Below are 12,612 nucleotides of genomic sequence, written 5' to 3' on the forward strand. Positions count from 1 at the left end.
AGAGTAAGATCTGATAAGCTTGGGCCAAATTACCATTCTAGTGGAGTCTCTATAAATGTATTCCCCCACTACACATTGATACTTGCTGAAATTGAAAAGTACCAAACTAGTAATATCCTAACTTTTTTCAATCAGATTTTATTGGTACATTTTAGATATACGTAGTGATCACATTCATCATAGAGAATTTGTAACTGTACGTGATATAACCTGATTTTTTTTCCTAACTTTTTTGAAAACTAATAAAAATGTATAGCAGGATTAAATATACAGTTTTATTTTTCTGTCATTCAGTAGTTGTCCTCGTTCCCTCACCCCTACCCCTAGTACTAGACATTGAACCCAAGGCCCCCACACTGAGCTACCTCCCCAGCTTTGTTTCAGTTTTCAGTTTGAGATAGGGTCTCGCTGAGCTGCTGGGGTAGAATTTTTAATCCTCTGCCTCAGCCTCCCAAGTGCTGGGATTATAGTTCTGCACCACTATGCCTGGCTATGTTTTGTCATTTTTAAAAGTTCTTTATATTTAATAATAACTTCCAAATTTTTAACTTTCCTTTTTTTGAGATGGCGTCTCATTATATAGTTTATGCCGGCCTTGAACTCACTATGTAGCCCAGGCTGGCCTCAAATTTGTGGCAGTCCTGCTTCAGCCTCCCAAGTGCTGGGATTCCAGGTGTGTACCACCACGCCTGGCTTGATTTATTGTTTGAGGTCCTGTAATTCTCACAGGAGAAATATTGCATTATTGTACTACTTTAAATATGTAGTCAGTTTCTTGAATTGAATGATGTCACTCCGTTTATTATTATTAACACTATTTTAATACCAACCTAAGACATGCCAAGTAAATCAGCCTTAGACTTGCTTCAAGAAGCCTATATTCTAAGCGGGTATGGTGGCACATAACTGTAATTCCAGCATTCAGGAAGCTGAGGCAAGAAGATTCACGGCCAGCTTGGCTACATAGTGAATTCAAGCCTCATCTGAACTATAGAGCAAAACCCTGTCTCAAAAAACAAAATAAAACAAAACAAAACCATGTTCTAATCTGATCGATTGACTGTGTTATGAAGTACAGTGGATAGCCTTTGGAATATGAGTCTGATGCTTGCTACATTATGAGGCCTACGTTGAATATAAGTTGGTTAACTATTATAAGAAGGACTTAAAACTTGCTAATCATTTGTAAAACATCCTAACTCCAAAATAAAATCAAGTGGTATAAAAGTGCCATTTCAGCCTGGGTATCGTGGTGCACACTGTAATCCCAATACTCAGGAGGCTGAGGCAGGAGGATCAACCAAGAGTTCAAGGCCAGACTGGATTATGTAGTAAAACCCTGTCTCAAAAAAAAAAATTTAAAAATGCCACTTAAGCCTCTGTGCCTGAAGTATTGATAGCCAGCACCCTGTCTAGTGTGTTCTACTGATACCTAATCATTTAAATCTTCAGACTTCTAGGGCAAAAGGAAAAACTCTGACACTGTATTGAGCACTAGCTCTTAATGAGCCTTCGTAGTTAGAGTACCAGAGGTGGGGAGAAGCGTGACAGTTACATGAAATTTTGGTAACAGTTACACAGCCACAGGGAAAAGTACGTAAGAGTTTTCAGGTGTGTGTGTGGTGGAAGTGAAGAACTGGAGCACGTCATAAGAATTTACAGTGATGATTTTAAAAGTGTGGCCTGTGAACTTCTGGAGTCCACAGACCCATTTAAGGAATCCAGAAAGTCAAAACTACCTTCATAAAAACATCTCGGTGTTAGGTAGGCATGGTGGCACAAGCCTGTAATCCCAGCCATGGGAGGCTGAGGCAAGAGGATCCCAGAAGTTTGAGGCCAGCCTGGATTACACAGTGAGTTTAAGGCCAACCTGAACTACAGAGCAAGAGCTGTCTCAAAAAAACAAAACAAAAATATCTAGATGTTGCTTACCTCTTTCACTTTTACTGTCATGGACAGATAGTAGAATTTGCCAAAAGTTACATGACAGTGTGATATTTTAGCAGATTAACTATCTTCTATCAAGAAGTGTTGTTTTTAAAAAAAAAAAAAGTCTGCAATCTGAGTTGTTCAGGAGGCTGAGATAGGAGGATCACAGTTTAGAGGCTAGTTGGACAACTTACACAGACCCTATCTCAAAACTTCTAAGAAGGGCTGGGTGTGTAGTTCAGTTGCACACCACATGGAGGCGGCTCTGGGTTCTACCCCTCCATCCCCAGCACCACCATTAAAAAAAAAAATGGCCACACTTCTCACTAACTTGTTGTTCTGAAAAGTTTCAGTTATTATTCATTAAAAATACATTATTTATGATAACATGTAATAGGTTTGTTTTCAGTTAGTAGCAAATTCTTTTTAAAACTTGTCACTTTGACTTTCTGATAAGTATGATAGCCATAGCCCACATTAACAAAAACTCCCTGGGTTCCTCAGTTAGCTTTAAGAATAGAGTAGAGGTATGCTGGTGCGTGAGCGCAGTCCCAGCTGTTCTGGAGGCTGAGGCAAGAGGATCCCTTGAGCTCAGGAGTTTGAGACCAGCCTAGGCAAAGTAGCAAGACCGCATCTCAAAAAAAAAAACAAAAAATGAAAATGAAAATGTCCTGGTACATCTGGTATCATGAGGGTTTTTTTTAAGAGGAAAAAAATTATAGAACAGTTTCAAAACAGGCTAGTAGGAGAATAACAATAATTAATGCATTGCATATTCCTATATTCATAATGGTTGTTCAGAGTACAAGATACAGGTATGAAATATTACTCAAACAATATGAGTACAAACCGTTCTTTTCAATGAACTAAGACATACTAGCTGTATAACTGTCTTAGCTATCATGTGTGTGTGTGTGTGTGTGTGGTGTGTTTTCCTTTTCCCTTCCTTCCTTTCCCCTTTCTCCCATCACAGCTTTGCTTTTCTTTTGGACTGTTTCTTCCCTATTTCCAATATCTGTTGTACATTTTGGATCGTACTCGTTCAGTTTCTCACACTAGAAAGACAGTGTTTACACATGTGGGTCAGACTTCTTTTACTTAGGAGTGTGGTCTTGAGGTGCATCCATTTACCTATAAAAGTCTCAAGTTTATCCTCCTTTATGGCTGAGTAGTATACCATTATATATAAAAAAACACATCTTTTTTTATCCATTCCTCGATTGATAGGGGCAGAAAGTCCAACACCCATTGAGGATAAAAACTGTACAGAAAATTGGAATAGAGGGTCTTCACCTCAATCTGATAAAAGCCATCTATGATAAACGAACAGCCAACATCATACTAGATGGTCAGAAACTGACATCTTTTACTCTAAAATCAGGAACAAGAAAGGATGTCCACTATCACCACTGCTATTACATAGAGTTATAGAAACACTAGCCAGAGCAATTAGACAGGAGAAAAAGATAAAAGGAATAAGGATAGGGAAGGAAGAAGTGAAACTACCGTTTTGTTTTGTTTTTTTTAATTCTGAGATCAAAAAGTGTGAGAAATTCTGCTTAAAGATTTAGAGCCAAGCCGGGTGTGGTGGCGCATGCCTGTAACCCCAGCAACTCGGGAGGCTGAGGCAGGAGGATCGTTGCGAGTTCTAGACCGGCCTGGGCTACAAAGTGAGCTCAAGGCCAGCCTGAACTGCATAGCGAGACCCTGACTCACAAAAGCCAAAAAAAAAAAAAGATTTACAGCCTGTCCCGGCCTCTGCCGTGTGGGGCAGATGTCGTGGGTGCTTTGTGACATCTGGTGAGTGTGGTCATGGTCTTACAGAGGCCATGTGTGTTTCACTCGGTAGCTGTCCGCACGCGTCCTGCATCAGTTAGTATTGTGGGAAGAAGGAGCAGTCCACCTTACAAAATCGTCACTTGGAGTAAACCTTTTCTTCCGTAACAAGCAGATTCGATCCTCAGACAGTCCACCTGCATTTGCTTTGAGCTTAATCCCCTTGCATTGCCAGCAGTTAGATAGAGGATGAGCGCTATTAAGGAGGATGCCCAGGTTGACCCCTTACATACCTAGAAAGCACAGCTCTGCCCACCTCCGCTTGCACTGAGGACTGATTAAACCCAGGGCCTTCCTGCTGAGCTCCCTCTCTAGCCTTCTTTGGTTTCATTTGGTTTGGTTTTGCTGTTACAAAGGCTGGGCTGAAACTTGCAGTCCTACTGCCTCAGCCTCCCAGAGCTGCAGGGATTACAGTGTGCACCACTGTCCTTCTGTTCTTTATCTTTATACTCTCTCTAAAGAATTAAAAACACAGTCTTAAGCCAGGTATTGTGGCACACACCTGTAATCCTGTAGTCCCAGTATTCTGGAGGCTGAGGCCAGAGGGTCACAAGTTCCAGGACATCGTGGGGTTCATTGCAAGACCCTGTCTCAAAAAAAATACATACATTCATATGTAAAGATAAATAGAAACAGCTGATGGAGTGCTTGCCCAGCACGTGTGAGGTCCTGGATTCAAACCTCTATACTCTTAGGAAAAAAGGCATATGATCTCTGTGGACGTGAAAGGAAAATAAACTACTCACAATACAGAAAATTCAAAAAGTGGAGAACATTACCACATGAAACAGAAGACTCCCGTGTGTGGTCTGCCCCCTCTCCCGTCGTCCCCCATTCCCTCCCTGGAGGTTAAAATACTCTGACCTTGTTTGGAGGTAAATATGTGCAGGGAAAAAGTACATACACTCACATAAGTGTATTTTGTAAAGTACTTTACATATACACACTTACGTGTACAATGTGTAGAGGGAAGTGTATGTTGTGACATGTGGACATGATACTTATATCTTGTTTTTGCTTTTTCTAAAAGTACAAACTAACACTTGTAGATCTATTACCCTGTGAAGAATGGACCGGGATTTATTTAACTAGGCTACAGTTAGCATGATTATTTAGTGTTTTGCAATAAAAATGAGCCAGGTGTGGTGGCGTGTGTCTATAATCCCAGCACTGAGGAAGCTGAGGCAGGAGGATTGCCATGAGTTTGAAGCCAGCCTGGGCTACAGAATGAGTTTAAGGACAGCCTGGACTATATAGCAAGACTCTGTCTCCAAAAAAAAAAAAAAGTTGGATTGCACGTTCTTTTACTGTATGGTGACTTGGTTCCAAGTGTGCGAACACACACCTGTAATCCCAGCTACTTGCAAGGGTGAGGTGAGAGGACCAAATTTGATCCCAGCGTGGACAGCTGCCTCAAAATACAAAAAAGGGCTGGGGGTGTGGCTCAGTTCAAAGTCCCTGGGTTCAAAGTGCAGAACCAAAAATACATAAATAAATACAGGCCAGGAGGCATAGCTCAGAAGTAGAGTGCCCCTCGCTTCCTTCCCTGGTACTGCAGTGAAAAGGGAGGAGGGGACTTGGTGGATTTTTTTTGAGTATATCGCTAGGAAAGATTCCGTATAGTGGGATTGGTGAGTTAGGGTGACATGTAGATTTTAACTTGCTGAAACTTGTCCTCACAAACCGCTTGCATTGTCTTACACTGCTCCCTTCAGTGACAAGAGTATCTGTTTCTTGTTTGTGCTAAGTTTCTGTCACAGAAAATTAAAATTTTCTTTTATTTTTGCCCATTTGCTAGGTAAAAAAGGGGTCAGTATCTAATTTGGGGGATCCAGGGTGTGTGGGTGGGTGGGTTGGTTTGTTTAGAGACAGAGTCTTACTCTGTAGTCCAGGCTGCCCTCAGACTCACAGCAATGCTCCTAGCTCAGCCTCCCAAGTGCTGGGATTACAGTTATGTGCCAGCATATCCCGCCTGTTTTATTTTTAATGATGATATTTCTCCTTTAAATATAAATCTGAGTCTTTCTCCTATATTTCCTCAACTCTTTTTCAGGAGTTAAAAGATGACTAGACAGCTTTAACTCAGTTTAGAAGGGTAGACATTATTCCATTAGTTAAAATTAAGACAGTTTGGGACTCAAGGATTAGTGCTCGCATCGCAGAACGGTCCGGATAGAACGTTAGATCTCAATGTGGTCTGTAGTTCAGTTTTCAGAGCACTTCCATATACTTCCAAACATAATGTGATGACGTATGTGTGTGTTTGGTTGTTGTGTGTGTGTGTGGTTGGTTGGTTGGTTGTCTTTGAGACAAGGCCTCTTCTCTCTGTAGTTCAGGCTGTCCTTGAACTCATGATATAGACCAGGCTGGCCTCAAACTCAGTGATCCTCCTGCTTCAGCCTCCTGAGTGCTGAGACTACAGGCATGTGCCACACCGCCTGGCGTGGGATGAGGTTATTACGTTGTGACACAGGAAGGGTTGTTACCCCCTGGGTCTTTCACAAAGTAGGATGTGACTTGGGTTCAGTGTGCTCCAGTTCCTAGTTCTGTTTTCACACGGTACTTTTCATGTGCTTTATTTTAACAAGAAGAATTAATGCAAGACTGAGAGCTAGTAAGCTTTTATTAAGATGTTTCGGAAGACACTTGCTTGGTTAAAACTTTATCACTTCTGTATCTAAGGTCTGTCTTTGCCTTTTTCAGTCTGCTTTACAAGAACTTGAAGAATTGAAACAAATTGTTCCCAAAGAATCTCTTGTTTACTTCTTAATAGGAAAGGTAAAGATTTGGGTCGTGGGCGGACGCTGTTAAGTTTCATAGCCGATACCAACTTTTAAAGAATAAACTTAATGCTCATTGTGAGTTTATTGAGCAGATTTAACAAAGTGCTCCCACAGTGATGGATTTAGCTCCATTCGAGCATTAAAGAAGGTGCTACCCTAAAGAAAGAGCCGTTCCCAGAGGCAAAACACATCCTGACCTGGCCTGGGGTCTAGAAGTAGACCGCATTTACAGCCCCAGGCGGCCGTGAGCTCCTAATTGGACGCTTCCGCGAGAGCTGTTAACTTGCAGGTCTCAGCAAAGTACTTACAAACCACTCGGAAGAGCATCGGCAGCACTGTGCGGTCTTGAGGGGAGGACCTGGCTTCTGAGGCTGCCAAGGCCAGGCCACAGACCGCGCCCCCGAATGTGCTGGCTGCCGTGGCCAGGTGTTACGAGTTGATGGGATCCCAGTTTAAATCAGTGTAAATGAATGTTAATTAAGCAGCTTTTATATTCCATTTTTTCCATTGTGCACGTTCCAATCAATGAAATTTATTAGAAACTCTACCTAAAAGAAGAAGAGATTTTGAAAATAATATCTGGTTATATTTAAAAAGAACTGAAGGCTGGGCATGGTGGCGCACACCTGTAATCCCAGCACTTGGGAGGCTGAGGCAGGAGGATCACTGCGAGTTTGGGACCAGCCTGAGCTACAAAGTTGAGTTCAAGGCCAGCCTGAACTGCATAGTGAGACCCTGTCTCAAAAAAATAAAAATAAACAAACAAACAAATAAATAAATAGAAGTGTAAAACTAGTATGAGTTCACTGGTAAGATGAAAATGTCCCAGCCATCAGAATGGATTTAGAATACATAAATCAGAAGCCTAGTTTATATTATGAATATTTAGGATTTTATAGCTGAAGTTCACAACTTAATGAAAAATGTAGTGCTGCTGTTTATTTTTAGGTTTACAAGAAGTTAGGTCAAACACATCTCGCCCTGATGAATTTCTCTTGGGCTATGGATTTAGATCCTAAAGGAGCCAATAACCAGATTAAAGAGGCAATTGATAAGCGCTATCTTCCAGATGATGAGGAGCCTATAACCCAAGAAGAACAGATCAGTGAGTATTGTATGTAGGAGTTTGCATATTCAAAGAGCTAACCTTTTAAGAATCTGTGGGCTGCTTTTTGTATTTTTCTGTGATGTTTTCTTTATATCAAATGGAGTTTTAGAGAAATTTGGTAGGGTGATAGAATATCTAAGTGCACATACAGTCAGGTAATAGTTACATATTCAAGCTCACATTGAGCGGTGGAATCACAAGCAGGCTAAATCCAGAAATGAGACTAGTAAGTAAGTGCTTAGTCAGTAATGAACTGGTTGCATTTTGAAATACTGACAGAGCTATAATAGTAGCTGTTCAAAGTCTGTGTATCTCTAGGAAATCCAGAATCCAAACCATGCTTAACATAAATATAAATTCAGGGGTGAAGGGAAGAGAAAGAGAATTATATTTTAAAGCAGTACGTACTGTATCCCTAAATTGAGTGTATATTTTAAAATAACTTGTAAGAACCAAGATTTAACGTATACATAGTATAATAAGAGAATTGAGAAATTTCTGATCATATAAATTCATATTACATGCCCTTGTTGCAGAAAACTTGGTGAAAGACTTTAAAGTTACCAGTCCTGGTGAGTGTGGTAGTGTATGCCTATAGTCCCAGCCCTCAGGAGGCTGAGACAGGAGGATTGCTGTGAGTCTGAGGCCAGCCAGGGCTACATCATTAGTTGAAGGCCTGCCTGAACTTCATAACAGGACCCTTCCCTCTCCCCACAAAAAGAAAACTATCAATCTTACAACCCCAGTAATGCTTTTTAAATTAAAAGGGTCTATGTTTCTGTGAACTAACAGGGTTCATCTTCAAAGTAGAGTCAGTATTTGGGGGTTACCAGAAATGTTACTGTGGTCTCAGAGAACTATTTGTAATTCCTGGGGCAAGAATAAGGAATTGATTAGGGAAGGGCAGTTTATACAATACATTAATCTTAGTCATGCTACAAAAAAAATAAGGAACTGTATTTCTCTGGTGTAAAAAACCAAAAATACAAAGATTGAAACATACAGTAGATTGGGAAATAGAAAGAAAATGTTCAGATGAGAAGGGGAAGAGGGAAAGGGAGAGGAAAGGGAGAAGTAAAAGAAGAGTAGGAGGAATTGCATTTTATTGAAAAATATCAGAAGCTGGGTCTGGTGGTGCCCACCCATAAGCCCAGCACTCAGGAGGCTGAGGCAGGAGGGTCGCTGTGAGTTCGAAGCCAGCCTGGGCTACAAGTGAGTTCAAGGCCAGGCTGAACTACATAGTGAGATCCTGTCTCAAAAAGACAAAAGAAGAAGAAGAAGATTAGAGTTTTAAATGGTCTTTATTTAGGATCTCATTTCTAGATACAGTGCAGTTCTCCATATGGTATTTTGTTTTTTTTCGTGAAGCAACAAGATGTATTTATCAAATACCTTACTGTAGACTTCTGTTTCGTTTTTAAAGTGGGAACAGATGAATCCCAGGAGAGCAGCATGACAGATGCGGACGACACACAACTTCATGCAGCTGAGAGTGATGAATTTTAACTCCTGGAAGTAGACTTTTGCGACTGGACGTGTGACCAGTGCTGACGTGTCCTTGTCCCTTCCTACACTGAGTCTTCACTCTTGAGCCGGCAGTGTCACCATCTGTCACACCATGAGGGTGCCACCTTTGTAGGACCCCGACTGTACAAAGAAAGGAAGGCAGTGCAATATTTAGCTGCTAACAAGACTGGCTCTTTTACCAGAATAAATGACAATTTAGGGGGTAGGGTGGGAACTTCCTTTTTCTTTAATGTCCTTTAGTTGCAAAGCTATCATGAGAGGAAGAGTTATGTTTTATCTTGAAGGAACCATTAGATACAGAAAACGCTGATGAACCGGAATTTCTTGGTCATTTTTCCAGAAAATTGTTTTTATTTGGTTCTGTTCCTGGTAAAGAGTGACCGACTTTCATTTCTAGGTTCTTCAAGAACGGGGTTAGCAAGTGCCAGATGGAACAATAAAAGACATTGCCTATAACAGAGTAACTTGATTGCCAAGGAATATAAATTACCTTAAACCTGGAGTGTCTCCTGTGAACAAATATACTGGCCGTGTTCAGACTTACCTGTAGGAATCAAATACCCTTCCGTGCAGCGTACATTTACTCTTGGCAAGAATGCTTTAATGTCTTACCAAGAATTTTAATTTTTCATCTTGCTTCAAAGTGTTCATCGTTGTTGTCTTGGTATTGCAAACTTTAAAACTGGTCCCTACCGTATTGCGTAGTCTCTGAGCTCTGTGGGGTCACCTTTAACAGTCAGAGATTATACAGTGATTCCCCACACTGCAAAGCCAAAATGAGGCCCTTAATCACCACTTCACGTTCTCCATCTGTGTCGTAACCTTACAGAGAGACTTCAAGAGACCATGATTGCGAAAGCCTTAATACAATCAGAATTGTACCATGACCCCAGATCTGCCTTTGTTCAAGACAGTATCCCTGTTGGCTTTTCTGAGTGCTTAGACAGAGTGCAAGGTGTGGTAACCTGCGTTGAGGTCGTTGCTGTTCTTTCCGCCTCTGTGCTCCCGGTCACTCTCAGTAGTGCCAGTCATCAGAACTCGGTGGGAGTGACTGAGTGTGGGGTATTGGACATTTCTAGCTTGGGGGAGAAAAACTGGTATGAAGGAAGCAAGCTCTCTCTTGAGACCGTTATTACATAGGTTGATGTTGAATGGCCACAGTTTTAAAGATCTAATTATGCATATAAAATGGGAATTATTGGAATGTCACAGTAACAGATTTAAACAGTCTTAAATTGTGTATCTCCTTTATTGTAATGTATTGAAAATTTTAGAGAAACTTTAGTTGTTAACATTTTATTAAGTGCCAATATCAGAATATAATGAATTATAGTTTTCTTATGAATGACAGGCCTATAGTTATTATTTTGGATTATTTGATGAAGGACAAACTTACATACTGGTTCCCTGTATTTGTTAGTCAAGCTGTGAAAATATGGTGGATTTCAAAAGATGTGAAAAAAATTTTAGCCTTTAGACTCAATAATTTTCTGTTATTTACTGTTAATCTCATCAAACATGGATTAGATACCATTATAAATTAATTCAAGTGAAAGTCTTGGGTTAGGCGTTAGGTACCAGAGAGATATTTCACAAAATTTCCTGCGTATATTTATGTGCTGTCTAAAAAATAATAATCTATAAAGAGGAAAACTTGGGAATAAATTTGTACCATTAAAAAGTCCCAAAGGCTAGCACTTGGATTCTAACAAATACTCCATTTTATTATCCATGAGTTCTGTAATGTTTAATTTTTGATTCTTTATTTTTTTAAGTAGCAAATCGTAAGCCAGCTGTATGACACTCACCAGATCCACAGTTTCATGAAAAGCTTCAACCTGAGTTCTGTGTTCTAAAACCTGGAGAAAGCTCATCTAAAAACGTAATTTGCTGATGCATAATTCTCTTTTTGTAGCGGAAACTTAGGTCCTGTGCCATTCAGCCTTTCTGGCACTGACTCTGAGCCAAGGATAAAAAGATGGCCCGGCATGGCCAGAGCTGGCTGAGGGATTTTGCAGCCCGCACTTGGCCTGATGGAGTTTTCCCTGGTACCTACATTTAAAATCAGTTATTTGAAGCCTTATTTCTCACCTAGTAAATTTCTTGCTCTTCTTCCCCGCCCTCTTTTTTCTTCTCTCTTTACATTGAATGGGGATCAGAAAACAAGAAACACATTTTGGTCAGGCAAAATGTTCGCTTCAAATTTCAGAAGACACTTTGAAGGAAATTAAAGATACTACACATACTTTGATACCCTTTTTTCTGTCTAAGCTGTTCACACAAAACACATAGACGCACACATAACTTTTGCAGAAGTTACGGCATTGGGTTTTTTCCCCACATGGAAAAGTTACTGCTCTGGGATTTTAGAAGGTTGGAATATTTTTTCAAGAAAACAATGGTATTCAAAAATAGTGAAAGGTGGCCCCTATTTTCTGTATTTCATTATTTTAAATTTTTTATTTTTTCCAAGAACTGCAAGTAACATTTTAAACCATGCTGCTGTTGTATCTTAAACAAAAACTCAGTGATAATCAGTATTTAGTCTATTAAAAATGCTTTTTTGGAAGAAAACAGTTTGGAAGTCTCTGCTTAGTCAGTACAGTGTGGGTCTTCCCGAAGGGAATGGCTCATTTTCTGTGTGAAGACCTGGGGAGTGCAGGTGTGGGTCTGACGTGTGTTCTGTTTGCGTTGAAGCAGTGTGATTCTGTGTTCCTTTTGCTCTTCCTGACTTATTTCACAAATTGTACAGTCTTGGGGGAGGGCCTTTTCTGTTAATATATTTGCAATTCATTAAAGGATATGGAAAATCCAAATAAACTACTTTTAAAAGCAGTTTATAATCACCTTGTTAAAGCTGGATCAGAACTGTGCCGTCTGTATTTTTATAGTAAGGCACAGGATAATAGTGATGAAAGATTACAATTTTATGTTCTACAAAAATCTAGGGTAGTGTTTCTCTAATTTTTTTTTATTTACACCCTCTCTCTCTTTCTCTCTCTCTCTCTCTCTATATATATATACACACACACATATATATATTTAAAAGTTCATACACCTTTTTAGTATTATTTGGAATTTCAAAATAAATACTATGACAAAAAACAATGGTAATTTTTAGAACATATTTTTTTCAAACTACAGAACCTCCTCCTTACCTAAGCTACAACTTTGTAAATGAAGTGCTTATTCTTCATGTGATTTCTGAAATTCCACTAAAAGGGACACAAAGGTGGACATAGTTGAAAAGGATCAGAAGTTCCAGGCTTGCACTTGTAACCCCCGTGCTCAAGGAGGCTGAGGTAAGAGGATCTCAAATTCAAGCCCAGCCTGGGCAACTTAGCAGTGCTCTGTCTCAAATTATTGAAAGACTGGGTCAGGGAGATGGCTCAGCAGCACAGCACCTGCCTGGCAAGCACAAGGCCCTAA

General features: G+C 40.1%; 1 protein-coding gene across 6 annotated transcripts in view; it reads left to right on the plus strand.

Moving 5' to 3' along the window:
* Cdc27 (cell division cycle 27) overlaps nucleotides 1-12,018 on the plus strand; it is a 74,150-nt gene extending 62,132 nt beyond the window's left edge. For 3 of the 6 annotated variants that reach the window (XM_013503141.1, XM_013503143.1, XM_013503142.1), the window contains 3 exons: nucleotides 6,469-6,543; nucleotides 7,497-7,662; nucleotides 9,080-12,018. In XM_013503141.1, the coding sequence (XP_013358595.1) occupies nucleotides 6,469-6,543; nucleotides 7,497-7,662; nucleotides 9,080-9,162 (324 nt within the window). In that variant the 3' untranslated portion in view covers nucleotides 9,163-12,018. Of the gene's footprint in view, nucleotides 1-6,468; nucleotides 6,544-7,477; nucleotides 7,663-9,079 lie in introns of those variants that run through there. The other 3 variants (XM_005402251.2, XM_005402252.2, XM_005402253.2) reach the window with 2 other exon arrangements.
* Nucleotides 12,019-12,612: the final 594 nt, after the last annotated feature.

The sequence above is a fragment of the Chinchilla lanigera genome, unplaced genomic scaffold (assembly GCF_000276665.1).
Source record: "Chinchilla lanigera isolate Chin_1 unplaced genomic scaffold, ChiLan1.0 scaffold00077, whole genome shotgun sequence".
NCBI classification, from domain to species: Eukaryota; Metazoa; Chordata; class Mammalia; order Rodentia; family Chinchillidae; genus Chinchilla; species Chinchilla lanigera.